Consider the following 20,668-nt stretch of genomic DNA (forward strand, 5'->3'; position numbering starts at 1 on the left):
TCAGCTCAAGGTGTCAAGTTTGATGAACCTGTTAGAGCTATGTTCCTGTTGATCACATTGCCGGAAAGTTGGGACACTTTTCGCACAGCTTTGAGTAATTCTGCACCTCCAGATGGTTTGAACATAGCAGGTATAGAAAGAAGTCTGCTTACTGAAGAAACCAATAGAAAGACAATGGACAAAGGCAAAGGAACAACCTTAGTTGTCAGGGGCAGGACCAAAGAAAAGTACAAAGGTGGAAAGAGGAATCAGTCTCGTAGCAAGTCCCGCAATGCTAAAGGCAAGAGTGACATAGAATGCTACCATTGTGGCAAGAAGGGTCACATGAAAAGAGACTGCAGAGAATGGAAAGCAGAAAAAGGCAAAGAGAAAACTGAAGACCATGGTGAAAAGAACAAGTCCTCAGTGAAGATTCAAGAAATAAATGTGACAAACACTGTTGCAGAGGATGACAGTCTAGTGTCAGGAGACATCTACTTCTTGAAGAATACAATGGACTCAGCTCTTCTTACAGCATTTGATGGAAATGCACTGAGTGACTGGATTATAGACTCAGGGGCATCACTTCATGTGTCTCCAAACAAGGAGTGGTTTACTTCTTATGTGACCACTAAAGATCATGTTCGGCTAGGCAATGGGCAGACATGTGAGATCTTAGGTGTTGGAGATGTTCAATTGAAGTTTCAAAATGGCTCTTCTTTCACGTTGAAGAATGTGAGACATGTTCCCACAATTACAAAGAGCTTGATCAGCACAGGTTTACTTGATGATGCTGGCTACGTCACCACTTTTGGACAGAACATGTGGAAGATATCCAAGGGTTCTATGACAGTAGCACATGGAGTAAAGTCTGGAGGACTTTACATGATTTATGTATCAAATGTCTCTAAAAATGTAATCAATGTAACCGAGCAGCCGAACGTTTCTTTGTAACATAGCCGGTTAGGACATATGTCCAAGAAGGAAATGGAAATCTTGTCTCGTTCTGGTTATTTGCCTGGCTTTTCATTTAATGATTTTGAATTTTGTGAACATTGTCTGTATGGTAAGCAAACACAGCAGCCACATAAGCATAGAAGCAGTAGAAGAGATACACAGTTGGCACTTGTTCATAGTGATTTGTGTGGACCTATGCCTAACCTATCTCTAGGGAGAGCTTCTTACTTTATGACATTTATAGATGATTACTCGAGGAAAGTATGGGTTTATTTTCTCAAGCACAAGGATGAAGCGTTTAGTGTTTTCAAAACGTTTGTGACACTTGTGGAGAATCAGAGTGGCAAGAAGCTTAAATGCTTACGCACTGACAATGGTGGAGAGTATGTTTCAAAGGCCTTTCAGGACTTTTGTGAGTCAAAAGGTATAAAACGTGAACTTACTGCTCCTTACAATCCTCCTCAAAATGGTGTTGCTGAGAGGATGAATAGGACCATACAAGAGAAGGTCAGAAGTTTGTTGTCTAATGCACAGTTGCCAAATGGGTTTTGGGTTGAAGCTGTATCAACAGCTGTTCATCTTGTAAATAGATCTCCTAGCAAGGTTTTGCAGAAGGATTCAGTGCCAGAGATGGTATGGTCAGGCAAAATGCCCTCATACAAGCATCTCAGAGTCTTTGGCTGTGAGGCATATACTCACGTTCCAAAGGAATTTAGGAACAAACTTGAGCCAAAGAGTAGAAAGTGCATCTTTCTAGGCTATGGTAATTCTGGTGAGATGGGGTACAGACTTTGGGATCCCGAATCCAGAAAGGTTGTCCGCAGCAATGATGTTCACTTTAATGAATCCAAATATCATTCTAAACCAGAGAGGGTTGAGGAGATTAGAAGAGTTGTCTTCCAAGAAGATGGACCTGCACGTACAAGACAAAATGTCACGGCTCAAGAGGAGCAAGGACAGAATAGAGTGGAACCACAGGTTGTGGCTAAGCCTGAGCCACCTATTGTGCGTAGATCTGGACGTGTCATGCGACCTCCTGATAGGTTTGTTCCATCTATAAACTATGTCATGTTGACTGATTGCAATGAGCCTTCATGTTACAAGGAAGCAGTGCAAATGAAGGACTCCGGGAATTGGCAATTGGCCATGCAGTCAGAGATGACAGCTCTGCATAAAAACAAGACATGGAAGCTAGTTAAATTACCACAGGGCAAAAAGGCTCTACCTTGTAAATGGGTTTACAGGTATAAGATCACTGCTCATGATAGTCAGCCAAAGTACAAAGCAAGGCTTGTTGCCAAGGGCTTTAAGCAAGAACAAGGCATTGACTTTGATGAAGTCTTCTCTCCGGTGGTCAAGATGACTACAATGAGATGCTTTCTTGCATTGGTTGCCATATTAGATTTGGTGTTGCACCAAATGGATGTCAAGACAGCGTTCTTGCATGGTGATTTAGATGTGGAAATTTACATGCAGCAGCCAGAAGGGTTTGTTGAGAAAGGCAAGGAAGATTGGGTATGCCAGTTGTTAAAGAGTCTTTATGGCTTAAAACAATCACCGAGGGCATGGTACCATAAATTCCACAAGTTTATGCTTTCTCAAGGCTACAAACGTAGTGAGTTCGATCACTGTCTATATACAAAGAAGGCTAAGGATGGCAGTTGGCTGATCCTTATTTTGTATGTGGATGACATGTTGATTGCTGGCAAGCACTTGGAAGAAATTTCAGCTTTGAATTCAAAGATGGCAAAATTGTTTGACATGAAAGACATGGGTGAGGCAAGTCATATACTTGGTATGCGCATTGAGAGAGACAGATCAAAGAAGTTGATTTGGTTATCTCAAACAGACTATATTGACAAGGTTTTGCAACGTTTCAATATGGAGAAGGGAAAGGCATTGAGTGTTCCATTGCCACCATATGTGAAACTTAGCAAACAAGATTGTCCTGTGTCTGAGGAAGAACAAGCTGAAATGGATAAGATTCCATATGCATCTGCAGTGGGTAGTTTGATGTATGCAATGATTGCTACTCGCCCAGACATTGCATTTGCAGTGGGAGTAGTAAGTCGATACATGTCAAACCCAGGCAAGAAACATTGGGAGGCAGTGAAAGGAATATTGAGATACCTAAAAGCTACAAAGAGTATGCGTATATGCTATGGGAGTCAGGAGCTAAGTGTAAAGGGTTTTACAGACTCAGATTATGCAGGTGACTTAGACAGCCGAAGGTCTACGTCAGGGTATGTCTTTACATTGGCTGGTGGAGCAGTATCATGGCGTTCTAGATTACAAGATTGTGTTACTCAGTCTACTACAGAGGCTGAATATGTTGCAGCATTAGAGGCATGCAAAGAATCAATTTGGCTTAATCGACTAGTAACAGATTTGGGAATCAAAGAAGAGATGCCTGTGTTATATTGTGAGAGTCAAAGTGCTATACAATTGGCTCGCAATCCAGTTTATCACTCAAAGACAAAGCATGTGGATGTGAAGTATCATTTCATCAGGGAAATGCTCGAGGATAAGCAACTTCAGCTTGTCAAAGTTCACACCACAGAAAATCCTGCTGATCTACTTACAAAAGGACTTCCCTCAGAGAGCTTTGCGCATTTTCGCAAGCAGTTAGGTGTAGGGTAGTACATCACTTCTCTACATCTCTTGTATATTAGCTTGTATAGTAGCTTCTCTCACACTTAAAGTACCACATTGGACTTTAAGTGGGAGGTTGTTGGGGCATAAAGCCCAATGTGGTCGCCCAGGTAAGTGGGCGGGCCGCCAAGTATGTACACATAGTTTTTTGTAAAAACCTAATAAGAACTCACTATGCTCTACACATTACAGTAGAGCAAGTTCACCATATCGTCGTGCTCTTCTTCTCGCACTCTCTCTCGCGTCGCACTTCCGCTCGTACTCCTTCAATCTGCTCAAGTTCTATCCACCTCACGCGAAGCCTCTTGTTGTTCGTCCCTGAGTCACTATCACTGCGTTCCTCCTAATGCTTGCTTTAACCTTTGTCCTTTGTAGAACCTCTGTCTTTGCCTTTGGATCTCCAATCCTTATCCAAATGACCACGCTTTCCACAATTGTAACAAAGGTTCTTGGTCTTCTTTCTGGAATCCGAAGCAGCAAGTGCTTCCTCACCTTTCTCAGAATCTGAATTTTGCCTTGAGTTATCAACACGGCTTCCTCCTCAACGAGAAAAGAGCTGAGAGCATCAAATTCCAGCTTTTCCTTCTTGATTTGTAGCCGAAGTATTCTAGACACCGTTTCATATGCCTCAAGCAACTTCGTGAGAACCAAAGCAGCTAAATGTTGAGTACTCGTCAGTGCACTTTTCATAGCCGATAGTTGATCAAGAATAACTTTAGCCTTCATAAGAAATGATTGCATGGAACTTCCTTGTGGAAACTAAATGGCAAATAACCGTCCAAGAAGGGTGACTGCTCGCATTGTAGAATCACGATCAAACATTCCGACGAGCTTGAACCGCATATCATTGGCAGTCTTCAAAGTCTGAATGGTTGGAGAAATGTCCTTTGTAAGAGATTCCGCAATGGCCGACATTGCCTTCGCATTAGCCGCATCCCAATCGACACACGATTTGAGATATTCGTGATCTTGAAGGCGGGTGCACCTTTTGTTGGGATCCCTCGTGGACGGGGCTCCGAGCCCTCGACAATGTCCCATAGGCCTTTCCGTGAGAACCAATTATTTCCGTTCAATTTGTCGTTGGCGCTCGAGCAAGGGGGGGCCATGTTGAAGTTGCAAGACCTAGAAATCTGGGAAGCCTTCTCCCACTCCAAGGATGGCCACACTAACCCCAAGCCGCAAAATTTCCAAGCTAATCGACTCCTCTGCACATAGAGCTCCACACTGCACTTCTCCCGATCCGCCACTAAGCCCTTCAACAATGGCCGCAAGGTGGGAACGAAGCCACTCCTCAAACCTCAGCACGGCCCGTCCAATTCGATCCAAGACAATGCCAACAAATCCCTCTTGGCTTCCTTAAGGTGTCACTGGCCACAAAAGAAATGGTAGGGGGAGAGTCGTTACCAAAGGCGCTGCAGAGAGCAGAGTTTTAAAACGTAGGTCGCGGGGCTCTTAATTGACGCCTGCTGTGAGCAGCGTTTCGAAATGCTTAGAGACAGAGGGGGCATTAGGTGCCACTGGCGCGGGTATTTTTAAAATGTGCGTAGGGGCACAAGGGGCGTCGCCAAGGGGCTGTCGGACAGCTTGCTGAAACGCTGTCGTTGGGAAAGAACGGCGCCGGCCAAGGGACACAGCAACGTTTTGAAACGCAGGTAGCAGAGGGTGGGGAAGTAGGACGTTGGCGACAAGGTGGTGTTTCTTCTTCTTCTCTTCTTTGTGCAGCTCCGCCTCCACCAAGGGTCTTCAAGCACACGGCTCTGATACCATGTCAAAGTTGACGATGCAGAAGAGTAGAGACCAAGGAGAGAGAGCACGAGAGAGAGAGAGAGAGAGAGAGAGAGAGTGTTCTATTATCGTTCTCGGAGGTCAAATATGACCTATGGCACAAAATGAATATGTCACGTGGTGTGAGTGGAGGTCATAAGGTGACTGTCGATGCTCAAAAATGGCTAAAATGAGCGTCACAATAGAGAGTTCACATCGTGGTTGGGAGAGGAAGGTATGTAGGGAGAGTTCATGGCTGAATATCTGGGGAAAAGAGGACCTAATGTGGTCAAAAGCTGAGCACTCAAGTAGTGTGTGGTACTCACTCTCTCGCACTTGACGAGGGCATAGGTGCAAAGTCGATGGGACTCCTCGCCAGTGCCCCAATGTCCTGTCTCGCAGCGTAGAGAATGGGAGCTAAGACGAATGGATGCAATGGTGCGGATCGCACTCAACGGGATGGGCTCAAGGATGTAGGATGTTTGGAGAAGAAGAGAGATTTGTAGTTTGGGGCAACGTGCGTGGTGTAATAGCCGAAGCGAGAACCTCCGGATTTCTCCCAAGCCGTGATACATTGGCGTTGTAAGAAGGCCTCATTAACTTGGGAGTCGATCGAGGCATCCTTGACCAAGTGACATGCATCCCATCTTCCAAACCATTTCTTGATGTCAAGCATCCACCCCGAACTTAGTATTTTGCTCTTGCATGTCTTTTGGACCTTTTGACTTGCATCATATGCGATTCTAGGAAGTCGATACAAAGGGCTACGTTGTGTCTTAAGCATGTACTCCACAACCCTTTGCATGCCCAAGACCTCAATGGGAAGCGATCCGGACTCAAGAAGTAAGAGTATGTAGGGTGTTTGTGTCTTAACTTGGAGAAAGTTGGTGAGAAAACGCTTTTGGACATTCTCAAACTCTTTCCAAGTAGACTTCCCGATGCTACCACCCAATACCTCTACTCCATAAAAAGCACCGGTGTCACCAACATGCCAAAGAGGTACTTTTTGAGAGCCCAACACTTGATCTCTCCAGCATTGCACATGTCTCAAATGCATAATAAGCCCTCTTTCCGGCTTCCAAGCGACGCATTGCGCAATCCTTCCATTTATGATTAGATGGAACCTCAAGGCCAAGGTACTTGAAGCTATCTACCACTTTAAGTTGCTCATAGTTGTATATAGTGCATGGACTTTCGTCATTGAGGGTCTTTACAAGCATAACCTTGGTTTTGGATCCATTCACGATCAGCCCGCTATGTAGGCAAAAGCGTTCCAAGACACTCGTGCATCTTCTAAAGTATGTGCCAAGAGCACTACATCATCGGCATAAAGCAAAAGCATGATCACCGCATTTCCGATCTTAACCTCTTCTATGCCTTCTTGCTGCATAAAATCAAGAACCATGCATTCCAATTCATCAATGAGTAGCCCAAAGAGGATCGGGAAAGTGGGCATCCTTGTTTGACACCAATGGTGCTTACAAAAAATTCTGAAATTCCATCTCCCATACGTAGTCGACATATCACTTTTTGGTAGATGCGAAAGACTGCATGCATAAATTCTCTCGGCACTTGAAGGCTTTGCATACGTCTCCAAAGATTTCCTCGCAGTACCATATCAAAAGCTTTATTGAAATCCACAAAGCAACAATACAACTTTTTTCCTTTCAATCGATACGCTTCCATAAGAACTCGAAGAGTGACAAGGTGATCAATAGTGTTATGATGCTTTCAAAAACCTACTTAGCCAAGCGCACGTTTGCCGCTCTTTTCAGCCCATTCACTTATCTTCATCTCCATGATACATCCAAATAACTTTGCCATCAAAGAACCAACCATTATAGTGCGATAGTTGTTCACATTGTTTACATGTCCTCCTTTGTGCAAAGGTTTGATCCAATTTGCACTCCAATCATGAGGCATGTCATGCTGAAGTGCAAGGTTAAACATATCGCGTATCCAATATCGTGTTTTCTCGCTTGTCCATTTAATCATTTTAGCCTTGACACCTTGAAGGTCCGCTGCCTTGCAAGGAGCAAGTTTCTCAAGCACACAGTATACATCTTCAATGGTAAAGAAGGGAAGCATAAACGGAAGGGAGCTACAACACTCCATCTTATTAACATTGGGTTGCTCATAGAGGTTCTTGCAATGCGTATACATATCCTCAAGAGTCAAGTCACCAAAGCTCTCAATACACTTGCCTTTTAGATTTTGCCAAAACTTGCCACATGCATGTGCTTTCTCTTGCGCTAAAAGAAGTTGTTTTTTGACTTCCCACCTCCTCTTTTTTTGAACAAGTACTTTGTATGTGTGTGAACGTTCCAAGTAAACTTCCTTGTCTTTGCTTGCATCCAAACTTAGCAAGTGTTTTCGGGCTTGACTACATTCCATATCAAACCATTCCTTCTTGGTGCTACCCTTCTTAGATCTTTTGCAAGACGTGTTTCACCGAAAAGTATTCCTTCGCACAAGAGCAAATTACTTCTTTGAAAACTTTCCACTTGCATTCTAATGTTAGGCTCTCTTGATGCTCTGTTATGCTTAACATTTGGTCCACCATATCAGCATATATAAGTGCTCATTTGAAGTCTAGACGTAGGTACGAATGATTCACATCATGATTGGAGGCTACATGCTCAGCTCTTTTACGACACTTGAGGTCAATACATAACATACTATGATCCGATTCCGGATTCAATTCACCAAGTGTAAAGCTTTGTATGCATTCTAAAGTGGCTTCTGAAAACAACATATAGTCAATCACGCTATCACCATTGTGCTTTCTACATGTAAAGTCATTGGTGCCTTGCCATAAAGATACACCATTTGCAATGAGCATTCCGGTACTATTGCACATATGTAGAAGTGACTTTCCATAGTGATCCAATTTTTTTGCATCATTAGAACTTCGATTATACATGTATGAGTCATCCATTCTTCTTGAGACATACGGCATGACAACTAGTTGTGTGTCGTGTTGTAACGTATTTGTGCGAGCATTCATGTCTCCAAAGACAATGACTTCACCCTGGTCTTTGTAATGAGTAATACCTTCCTCTAGTTCAACAAAGGGCTGATCTCTTTCCATATCCAAGCAAGCATAAAAGTTGGAGTCATAGTGAGGCATGTAGCAACCAGAAGACCGCCCAACTATTAACTGAGAGACGAACATGAAGAGCTCACTGCTGCTGTGCGCTCCCACTCTCGCCATCGCTTACCATCCCCCCCCCCCCACTTAGCTTCGCGCGCCCCTGCCCTGCAGAGAGCTACAGCAGTTGGGAGCTGGCTTGTACATAGTGGTCTCTCGGCCGCATGTGCAGCTTATGACCATCTTGTGGAGAGTCAGCGTCACTGTCTTTGGGACTGTCCTTTGGCACGGCAGGTGTGGCTTCGTGTTCTTTGGCTGATGCCAGTCCTTTCGACAGCTCGGCAGTACACTTGGGGGGCAGCTTCTTGGTCCACTCTCACGGGCCCGGCATTTCAGTTTGAGCTATCTTCCACCAGCAGGATGATAGTGATGCAAGAGGGTCGACCTACGCTCCAGCCTGCCACAGAGCTTACTCCATAGGAGTGGTGCAGTGAGAGAGAGGAGTGTTGGGAGCTCATTAGTGGCCTGACACTCTGGTTCATTTGGCGGGCCTGCTGCTTCCGCATCTTCGAGGCTCGATCTGTACCACCAGCAGAGACTGTTCGCGATCTTTGGCTAGAGTTGATCCATACTCTCAGAGGACAGCTCGAGAGACTCCAAGGCAGCTCCGACCGCATGCGGGAGCGCAGAGAGGCTTTTCTTCGACTCTGGCGTCTTGGGCCTTTCTTCACCATGGTCCAGGGTGTACTCAGATGGCACTACCGTCCACCTGTGTGGCTTTTCCCTTCTCCCATCTCTTGATTTAGCCTCATTGTACATATGCTATTTTTCCATTGGGGAGAGTCTCCCCATCATGTTGTTGTAGCCCTCTCTTATAGAGGTGGTTGTAGCCCTATGGGCAGTTTCATTAACTAATAGAAGGATCTTTCTCTTTATCTCATCAGCCATGGTACATACAATAGGTCTTTCTCCCGAGCGAGGGACTCCTTGTTTTCCAACTCGATGTGCACCATAAGCCATGATTCCAGACATGCCAAAGTATGTAGCAAAAAACTCTTCAATAGCAACCGCAAGAGATTGGGGTGTTCCATGCTTTCCTCCTTGATTCCACAAATGACGATGTTCTTTGAGCGTTTTTGCCGTTCTTGCAATTCTTGAGTGTCCACATTCTCCACATCCTTTGTTTGGACAACGGCTTGCGTGATAGGTTGAACTTCATTCTCAAGATGCATCAAGCGTGTTGTTTGCATTTCAAGAACCTTCTTGAGGTGCTCATTCTCCACAACAAGAACTCTTAAAGTGCCATTCTCCATTGCAAGTGCGCGCACCACTTCACCTTGCTTGTTGACCATTTCTTGTAATGAGACCAAGTAAGCCATGATCATTGCTTCTGTTTGCTGTAGACGATGTGGTTGGATTAGCATCCAAATTCCTTGGAGATTTTGCATCATTCACCATGGCGAGTGTGGATTTTCCACCCTTGCAAGTTTGTCCGACATTGCCTTCAAGTCGGCAACAAAAACGCAAAGTTTTGACAATTTGTTTAATTCCGAGATGCTGTTACAGCAAAGCCTTCCATTGCTCAGAAAAATTCTGCCTTTACATCAATGCGTAGAGGGCGTCGTGCTCTTCAGTTGAGGCTATATATCACCTATCACCTTGGCAATGAATAACTGAATGTGTATACAATGGGGGCTGAGGGTTGCTTATATAGCAACCGCAGTAAATTGCCCTACCCAGACTTTGACAAATAAGTAAAATAAATACCTAAAAGCCAGAATAAATAATGGGACCACATTGGGCAAGTTACTTGAGATGCCAAAACTCTTAACAAAAAGGTGGGTGTGTATATCAAAGAACAAATACAAAATGGTGGATATGTGTGTGTATCAGAATCCGAAGGTGGCTCACATTGGTTAGTGCATGACCGTTTCGTTGTTCTCCATGGTGAGAGTCTGCACAGGGTGTCTCCCATGTCTCGCCAATATAGATCTGATCCTCTGCTGCAACCTCCTCCAGTGATGGGAGCATCCCCTCATCCTGAGCAACTTGGATCTCAACAGCTCTGCTGCTCGATCACTCAGAATACCTCTGCTAGTGATATGCCTTGTATCCTCCTCTCTGGCTGCTCTCGTCTCTGCTCAATCTCTAGAGAGAGAGAGAGAGAGAGAGAGAGAGAGAGATGAGAGAGAGAGAGACAGACGTTCCAAAGAAAAACAAACAAAAGCAGGTAGGTGTATCCCTTTTCGTTTTTGTGCTTTTGTCTTTTCATGTTTGAGCTATCAAACGTATCAGCATCTCATTTGTTCATACCTGTTGTGATTGCTTTGAAGAAAGATGCATCTTTACGAAGGTCATCCTCTGATCTGCCTTTCCACATTGCCAAGGACGTTGTTATGCCAGCATCCACATACACACCAATTGCATACACCTTGACTTTGATAAAAGCAATGCTCTTCTCTCTACAGCCTGCTTCAAAGAGCCAAAACTTAACTATGCGAGTTGTGTGACAACCCCCTAAACATCTATGTGCCACGGGTGCTCACTCATAGCAAACATACCTGTCCCAACTAAAGAGAGCATTGAAGAACCCCCCGGTGCCATCAATGAAGTGGGAAACTTCACATTTGTAACTGGCTCAATCTTGACCTTGTCTAATAGTAGCCAAAAAGCAATAAGATGTTAATTTTACTATAGAAATTTTGACTTCAAAAGACTGGCAATGGGTTTTAAGACGTGTGACTACAAGTACATTGACATTCAAGGTTGATTACAGAGTAAGTGTTATGCATCCATGCTCATACTTGTTACTAAGGTTGTTAGTGCACAAACCCACAGATGCTCTAGTCAGCAGCCAACTCCAAACCCTTCATTGGCAGATTTGAGACTTGAGAGAAACGCGAGATGAAACCTGAACACTCCATATGCTGTCCCTCAACTTTCTAATTCGTATAAAAACCTACACATGCACCAGCACCCAAAGACATAGAATTTTTACAAGTGCTTCCTCACCGTCTATATGGTCTTCTTGCCCTCCTCGTGGTGGTGGTTGTTTTGGGGGGATGGGCGGGACCATCCGATCAACTGATAACATCAATCTCTTTCATGGTGAAAAATCGAGTGGGCCTCGCACAATCCCTCACAATTGTGTCCAGATTTGTCAATGTATGCGGACTGAACAAGAATTCTAGCTCTAAGCTTGGGCCCTCTCAAGCAATGTAACTACATAGCCCTATCAGCTACAATACCATGTGATAGCTTCCCTTGACGATTTATATAGCTTCATAAGTTCAGAATAGTCTCAACTCACGAATTATAAGAGGGGATAGAACAGTCATAAAACTACAAAAGCAAGCGACACAAGGGGAAAAACAAACTAAATCACTTTATTTGCTACTAAAACAAAACTAGATAAAGCAAAACATTATTAACTTAAAATCTTTTTAGAAAAGGTGTACGCAAAATAAGTTGAAGCAGCTTACTTTGCTAAAACTTGAAACAAGTACTCAACTTCAAACTAAAAAGGATAAGACATCTCAAAGACTTAATCCTAGAAATCAAACTCCACATAACAACTTCTAAAGGAGCAAATTCTTATGTCCTAATGTAAGCTAAATACTAGAAATGAATACTACTACAAACCTACGAAGAAGAGGCTAAAAATAACCAAAGAAGTACAAAGATCCAAACTTGACAATTTGTGACCTCGTGACCTAAACTTCACTGCTTGTCCAAACAGGAAGAAAAGATTATCACCTTTATCATGCATAGCTTGGACAATAGCTATGACATCCCTACTCACGTCACCAGTGCCCAAGAGTAAGTGCAAGTTTTGTATAGAGGTCATTCTTGAACATTCCAAAGGAAGAAACATTAAAAATAGACTTACTACGATACAAAAATGAACAAACTTTTCCATGATTCTTTTGAATGTGTATCCTTTCTCAACTGGTAAAGAAATAAGATGGCACGACTGAAAAACAAAATCAAATTTACTAGAACAAAGACGAGAAAATCTAAACAATCGAGAGCAAATGACACAGTACTTGGCTAAAAGAGAATGTTCGAAAAATTGTGAGACATACGGATGATATTTAGATTGGCCTATTCTGGTTCAAGGCGTTTATCATAGATATCTACTTCCAATCCCAAGGGAGTCTGAAAAATCTTAAGGTCTTAAAAGGCACAACAACAACTATTTGTGGTATAGTTAAGTTCACAAAACTTATTAGGATAAATTCCTCCACCCACAGAACTTGAATTCAAGTACATAAAATCTTGAAAAAAAGGAACACCAAGAACAAAAAGATCATCTACCAAGCGTCTTACATTGCATAACTTGTGCAAAAATATTGGGCAGTGTTAGCAAGTACAAGACGCTCCATAAAATCAAACTAATAAGTAAAAAGATAGAAATTAGCAAGAAAAACAGCACAATTGGTGCCTATAGGGATACCGATTGTTTGATTGAAATGAGAGTCACCGACGATTATATATAAATTGTCCAAAAGCAAATCTAACCAAGATAGGATGTCAATGTCATCTACAATCCTACTGAATCTCTTTCTTCCTTTATCTACGTCTACATTCTTACTTTCTAACCATAATAAGTCAAAGTTCAAGACTGACTTTTCTACTAGCAATGCCTTATACCTATCTTGAAACTTGTATGTGAAAACTTTTGAAATAAGAGACTTGACTTTGAATTTAAGATCCTCCAAATTTAGCTTCATATATAGCGTTGTAAAGTCAAAAGTTTGGAGACATAGAGGAGAAGATTCTCCTTAATGCTCTTTGAAACTTAATTGCAGGAATCACACCTACTGAATCATTTAAAATCCACCTTGAATCGGTAGGTACGTCTGCTTTCTTTAGCAGATTTTTCCACAACTTATTTACACTAGGTAAAATAGCTTTGAAACAATAACTAAGCCATTTGGAAACCTCAATCAAAGTTGTGCTACAAGAAGCAGCTATGAATCTAAGGTCCATTGAGTCTTCTAATCCGAGATATAAGACGTCAATAAATCTAGAACCACTAAATTTGCAATCTTAGATTGCCCATCAGTCTGCGGGTGGAACGATGACGAGAACTGCAACCGCGTGCCAATGTTCTCCCAAATTGCCTTCCAAAACAAACTCGTAAATCTGGGGTCTCTGTCGGAGACAATCGTCTCAGGCATGCCATGTAATCTGAAGATCTGGGCCAAACAGTCTCGCTAAGTGATCCGGCTTGACTGTTTTCTTTACTGGAATGAAATGAGCCTGTTTGCTAAATGTGTCAATAACAGTCCAGATACCATCGTGACCACTCTGTGTTCTCGGGAGATCAAAAATGAAATTCATTGCAATACTTTCCTAGGGGCGGCTGGGTATGGGTAAAGGTTGTAACAACTGTTTTTCCGAAAGCTGCTTCTGTGACAAGAAGTAGCGCAAACTCTGATGGTCTGTAAAGACAGTAAAATCCGCTCCGAGTAGGTAATGCTGCCACTGAGTAAGAGCATGGATAACCGCCAAAAACTCTTTCTCATAAATCTGTGCTGTCATCTCCGGCCTTGAGAACAATTGGCTCTCGTAAGCAATGACATGGCCTTCTTGCATTAAGACCGCACCCAGACTATGACCACAAGCATCACAATATACTTCAAATGACTTCTGCAAGTCCGACAAAGTCAAAACTGGTGCTGTAGTCAATTTCTCTTTCAATGTCTGAAAGGCAGTCACCTCTGTGGATCCCCACGAGAAAGGGACTCCTTTCTGTGTCAAGATATGCAAAGGGGAAGCAACCTCTGCAAACATTCGAATGAACCGCCTGTAGTACGAACACAGTCCCAAGAAGCTTCTAACTTCATGGACATTCTTCAAATCGGACCAATCACGTATAGTCTCTATCCTGGCCGGATCCATTTGCACTCCTGCTGCTTTATGGCTGAGATTGCCGCACAAGAGTTGGTAATAACATTGCCTTCCTAGCCAATGCATGGCGACGAAGGTCCAAAATATTCAGGCCCCCAAGACGCTTCGGAGTGCAAAGCTTCTGCATTGCTAACAAACGGAGGCCTTTCTTATGAGAACTAGTGCACCACAATTGAGATACAATATTAGACATCAGCAATGAGAGACGAGAGCGAGGCCAGTGCAACAACGGCAAGTAAAATTGAACATACACCATCATGATACTTTGCACAATACGAAGTCGAACATGTAGCGGCCATGCAGACAGTTTCCAATAGTGCAACTTGACATTCAATCGTTGCATAACCCAATCAATTTGCTATGTATTGGTTACATGCTAGCCGATAGGGTATCCTAAGTGCCTGACCACCACATGAGGAGCAAGAATCTCACAGGCCACAGAAGATGATGCCAGTCACAAACCTCCAGAGGCAAGAGTTTGGATTTGTGAAAGTTAACCTTAAGGCCTGCTGCCAGGCCAAATGTATCCAATGCCTATATAATTTCATACACATCACCCTGGTTATTACGAGGCATGAACAATGAATCGTCAGCATAGGCCTGCCCTACAAAGTCTTTGCCATTCGGTAATTGCAACCCATGAAGACGACCGAGTGAAATCAAATGATCCAAATACAGCAACAAGGGGTGGGTGGCAATGGCATACAACAAAGCGCTAAGCAGGCAACCCTGTCTCACAGAGCATCCAAGAGGCCAAGGTTCTGTCAGCTTGCCATCAAGGAGACCTGAAGATGTACTGCGAGCATACAAGAAGTATACCACATTGACCATCTTGGGACCAAATCCAAGGGCCTGCATCGTGGCAGCAATGAAATCCCATTGAACCGTATCGAAAGCCTTTTCAATGTCTACTTGCATATCAAGTACATCTTGTTGGGTATACTTTGCATATTCCATTCGAATCAGTACATTAGCCAAATTATCCAAAATCTGGCGACGAGGAATAAAGCCATACTGCGCAGAATGGATACCAGCCATAAGAGGTTCCTTGATGCGGTTCACAATGATTTTAGCCAAGATTTTATAAATAACAGGCATAAGGGTTATCGGCCGCCAATGTGAGAACTTCTCACAAAGCGCTTGTTTGGGCAGTAACTTCAACAAACCCTCTTTCCAAGACATCGGCAAGCACTGCTTCGCCCATGCAATGTTCATCATGTAAAGCGAAGGTTCTTTCAGAGGCTCCCAAAAGGAGATAAAAAAATCCACAGTGAGCCCATCCTTTCGCCTCCTCAACATCGCCGCGTAATTGAAACATGTAGTGCTTTCCATAGTCCTGAATTACACTTTGCACTTGTGCAACAAAGCGAACCCAAGCAACATCAAGATCAAGATACATTTGAGCAACCAAGGGGGGAATAACATCATAAATCATTCCGCGGAATGCCTCATGCGAAAGATAAGCATTGTTGATGTGCAATAGGCGTTTCTTGGAAAGAGGCTGATCAGAGTGTAGTTGCCCATAGCACAACAGCATCACAACAGGAGCATGATCAGATAAAAGCAAAGAATGGTCTATTCGCATTTTGCATACAAACTCATCAAATTGTTGCATGCCGAGGACATACCACTGATCTAATCTTGCACGATATGTAGAAAAGGCATTATGTTGAAATGTGTATCCCGAAACATTAGGATGCAAGAGAGTCCACAAGTCCAACATCTGTGTGCATGCAACAAGATTTTCCCATGCCTGCAATTCTATACTCAGCATGTGGGAATGCCCTATGGTTTTATCCGAAAAAGCGGGTGCATTGTTAAAATCACCACAAAGCAACGCATTGGATAGCCACGGATAAGAAGATATCTCATGCCACAAAGTAGCTCCTTGTCCCGAGGCTGTATACACATATACTCCACCAAATTCATAAATCTGACCATTGATCGTGCATTGGACCACCATCCAACGACCCTCTGGATCATTATACGCCAGAACTGGCTGCAGCTCATGCCTAACCATAATCAAAACACCAGAAAAATCCGACAAACCGGCATATGCTATCCAGTATCCTGCAAAGTAGGAGCATTGCCCAGCATAATCATGCTGATTGTGTTCTTGAAAAATCACAATGTCTGCCATACATGTACGTACATAGTGCCACGTTAATCTCCATTTGTCAGGGTTACATAACCCATGCACATTATATGAAATGCATTTAACACAACTATGCATTGAAAACATATGTGCAGAGGCAAGTGAAGGGAGGGACTAGGTTGACGTGCCCATAAGCACATCAACATCAACAGCCCGCAACTCAACCACAGTATTCTACAAGCTAGTCTCAGAAGCAACAGGGCCTGCAAGTGATTGAGAAGTACCATGAACCACAGCATCTCTGTAAGAGTGCACCACCTTATTCCATGCATCCGCAAGAGTGCGATTATTCTACAAGCTAGTCTCAAAAGCAACAGGGCCTGCAAGTGATTGAGAAGTACCATGAACCACAGCATCTCTGTAAGAGTGCACCACCTTATTCCATGCATCCGCAAGAGTGCGATTATCTCTTGCGATTATCATTACAGGGAAGAGGTTTCTGCCCCGCAGCTTTCACTTCAGGAGGTACATAATTACGAGAGGAAGGCTGTGAACGCATCTTAACAGTTTTCTTGGGAGTCACCCAAGGAGATCCATCCGCCGAATCCACCTTTTTTCCCTTGTTTTTGGTTTCAGGAGTAGACGCAGACTTTCCTTTACCCTGAGGATTGGAGGAAACAGCAAGTTTGACCTTGCCTTTTTCCATAGATAAAACGTCAGGCAACACAGAAGCCGCAGCTGCGGCAAATCTGGAGTGAGGGACTTTCCTCTCAGTAGAAACCACAAGTTGAGGAACGTCTGAAGGAGGGGGTTGCAAATAGGCTCAGAACAGTCAGATTGCATGTGTCCAAATTTCCCACAACGAAAACATGAATTTGCAAATTTTCCCCATTTGAGCTTAAAAGGACGTTTTCCAATGAGTGGGTCTCCCGAATTGACAATAATACCTTCAGGAGTGGGAACATCCGTATCCCAAAGCACACAAAAGCGATTTGTATTAGCATCAAGCTTAGGAGGACAAATTACTTTCCCCAAACGTGAAGCAAGCATAGGAAGAAAGTGACGCCAAGTGCGTGGGAAATCGAGAATTTCCACCCATACCGGGCACTTGTGACGGATTAAACTTTGATAGTCCTTGGTAAGGGCCCATGGCAATACATGCGTCATCTGAGTACCAAAGAACAATGGTGACAACTCAAGCAACGTATTACGTGCATCGGTGTCTGCCAACAAAACTTCATAAAATCCTTTTGCACCGAAATAAACACCTCGAACCACCTGGCGTTTAAGAAGAAAGTCTACCCACTAACCCACATCTTGTGCGGTAGGCATCTTGCCCGGGAAGAACAAAATAACTGCATTTAAAGCATATTGCGCCACTGGGTCCATCAAAGCTTGAACAGGAATAAGCACTTCAGTAGCGGGTTCCTGCCCCTTCCAAGCGTTCCAAGCACCTTCAAAATCGTCCAACAAATATGCTCGGATTTCACCCATTTCCGAAGACTCAGGTGCCATCTGTTTTCTGCATTTGTATGAACTAATAAAGGGCACAATTGAATCGTACATACATTGAGAGCTTAATGTTTGTACTGGTGACTACTGGAAACCAAACAAAAAAGGTTTTGTACACTGTAGTATCCAAAAAAGTTCTTTGTCTATGGTATGTACAACCTTACATCAAAGCATCAAACCCTGAACTGCTGCTGAACAAACACCTAGACTATACACCTGTGACTTGCTTAACCTTTGTTGAACACCACTTATGTCAAATAGATCGATTGTACCTCCACACGCACCACACAAACTGCGCAGGCAGAGGTCGCAGAGGTCACAACAGAGTCCTGACGCGCATGCGCACTGTAGATTCCCGCGAGCAGAGTGTTCCACGCGTTGCAGAAGACCACGCACTGCAGAGATACGACGCGAGCAGGCTATTTTTCCCACAACCTACACACACACATGCACACACACACACTCACCCACACCCGCTGGCGCTGACACAGAAGGCTGGAGCAGCACGCAGGAAGTTCTTGCGATAGAACATCAGCAGGGTTCTCTCGCTTTCGTTTTTCTTCAAGGGTGTTAGATTTACACCGCTCTGCTGCTTCACATAGGTCTACGGCATACTTGTATGGCTAGTATGTCTCCAAGCTGGCCACCCATGTATAGGCTGCACTATTGTCCGGCCGCCCAGATTTGGGACGGCCGCCCGCCCAGTATGGACTCCCTTGGGCACTCCTATATATGAGGCTAGGGGGGTACAAGTTTCACATACGATTGGCATTGTACTGGTCTCTTGTTCTGGTGGTTGTGGTAGGATGATCGCCCCCTCTTCCCAACTACAGCGTTTGTGGTCTACTGCCTCTCTCTCTCCCCCTCCTCTCTCATGCTTCCGTACACGCGCACTCTCTCATGTTATCAATCGCCAGCACATTGTATCAGCAGCTTCAGGCTGTGCCAATTCCAAGGTGCTACATTGCATTAGAACTTCTCCCAAGATCAGCAACAGCCAGCATTTTTTGCAATAACCACCAAATCAGCCAGCGATCTCTGCACAAACAGGGTGGCACCATCACCTCGACAACATCCATCGCGACGGATGTTCAGCCATACCTGCTTTTTTTGCAGATCAGGCCTAGCGTTTTTGCATGAGGCTGCTAGCGCTACCTTACATTTCTATCGCCGGAAAACCCTCAGATCCACTTGCGTTTTTGGACAGCTTGCGTTTTTACACCTTGCTGCGTTTATGGACAGCTGCTACGTTTTTGCAGCAGAGGGGGCACCTCTCAGCTTTGCCCATCTGGATCTTGCCTACAACACACGGCCTTGCATCCGGTGCATTGCCATCCTGATTCCTCTTCATCTGCTACAGATTTCAGCCATATACACCTGCTGTTTTTTCTCTGTTTTCAGCCCTCCAACGGCTATGCACACAGAGATAAACCCTCCTCACACCCTCTGCACCACTCCGGACCATGCTGGGAGCGTACAAGCACAGTGAAAATCGCTGGACAGCAGCGTTTTCATCACCTCCCAATTGCGTTTTTGGGTGGACAGCAGCCTCTTGGCTTGTGTTTTTCACAGAGCATGAAGTTACCTCCTGCCAGAACACCATCCAATGGTGGTCCGTGTGGTCTCTCAATGACTGCTGCAGTACACGGTATCTTCGACATCGGCTTGATGATCTACGGGCGTACAATCCTTGGGAGATCCATTCATTCTAGCCATCCTTCAGCGGTTGCACACTCCAGAGGGGGTGGTGACTTGTGGATTGTTTTGGACACACCTATGCACTCATGAGAGGAGTTCACACGAGATATGGCCATGCTCATGGCATATGGGATTCCAACATTCCCAGAGAGGACACCACCATCTTGGCTAGACAGACACTTACCACTTGACCTCAACACGTCAGATCACTTGCTTACATAGGAGCATCTACATGGACTTAGGGAGAGGATCATGGATCTCTTCTTGGACAGGTTCATTGCTTGGATCTACAGACTAGAGTGGGACTTCAGTTCTTTGGTCTCTCTTGGAGGGTTTACCCGCGAGATGCGGAGATTAGGCATCCCGCGACTACATTCGGAGTCACCCGGAGCTTGGCTTGGATGGTAGTGCAGTTGCTCTTCTACACTCCTGATCATTTGTATTCTACCTTCGGAGTTGCTTACACTCACCCTCGGTAACCTTACAGCAGACTTATCCCCCGACCTGGGCACTAGGCCACTCCCAGCTCATTCACATTGAGAGCCACATCGAGTTGCGGTTTGATGGCGTTGATGGCGCAAATTTAGTTTTGGTTGACACTGGAGGATTGGAGACAAAAGATATAGGCAAGACAAAGTAGACAGATTGGTCTGGCCTTTCCTCTTCTCAGAGATTCTTCACAGCACAGACTTCTCAAGTCTGGCTTCCCTTCTTCATACAGGATGATCACGGTGCAGACAGCTTGGTCTGACCACACCTCTTCTCAGCGCAGACTCTTGAGTCTGGCTTTCCCCTCATCTTGGATTACCCTACATACTGACAGGACACCATCCAATGGTGGTCCATGCGGTCTATCAGTGGCTGCTGCAGCTTACGGTGGCTTCTACATTGCAGCCTGCCTAGTCTAGCTTTCCTTGATTCGAAGGACGTTTACGGTGCAGATTGCTACATTTGGCCTTCTTGGAGTTTTACACAGCTTAGCCACCTGGCCACACTGGGTTTCA

The 20,668-nt window shown here is 44.3% G+C and overlaps 1 protein-coding gene across 1 annotated transcript in view; it reads right to left on the reverse strand.

Annotated features, from left to right (window-relative positions):
- The window catches only part of FAP3 (Chalcone-flavanone isomerase family protein), a 106,432-nt gene that overhangs the window by 34,156 nt on the left and 51,608 nt on the right, over positions 1 to 20,668 (reverse strand). Inside the window, exons 3-4 of the mRNA XM_086493057.1 lie at positions 11,005 to 11,097; positions 10,757 to 10,912 (exon numbers count right to left, since the gene is read on the reverse strand). Of these exons, the coding sequence (XP_086349183.1) occupies positions 10,757 to 10,912; positions 11,005 to 11,097 (249 nt within the window). The remainder of the gene's footprint in view (positions 1 to 10,756; positions 10,913 to 11,004; positions 11,098 to 20,668) is intronic.

This window comes from Adiantum capillus-veneris, chromosome 21 (assembly GCF_014529385.1).
Source record: "Adiantum capillus-veneris isolate H3 chromosome 21, ASM1452938v2, whole genome shotgun sequence".
Classification (NCBI taxonomy): domain Eukaryota; kingdom Viridiplantae; phylum Streptophyta; class Polypodiopsida; order Polypodiales; family Pteridaceae; genus Adiantum; species Adiantum capillus-veneris.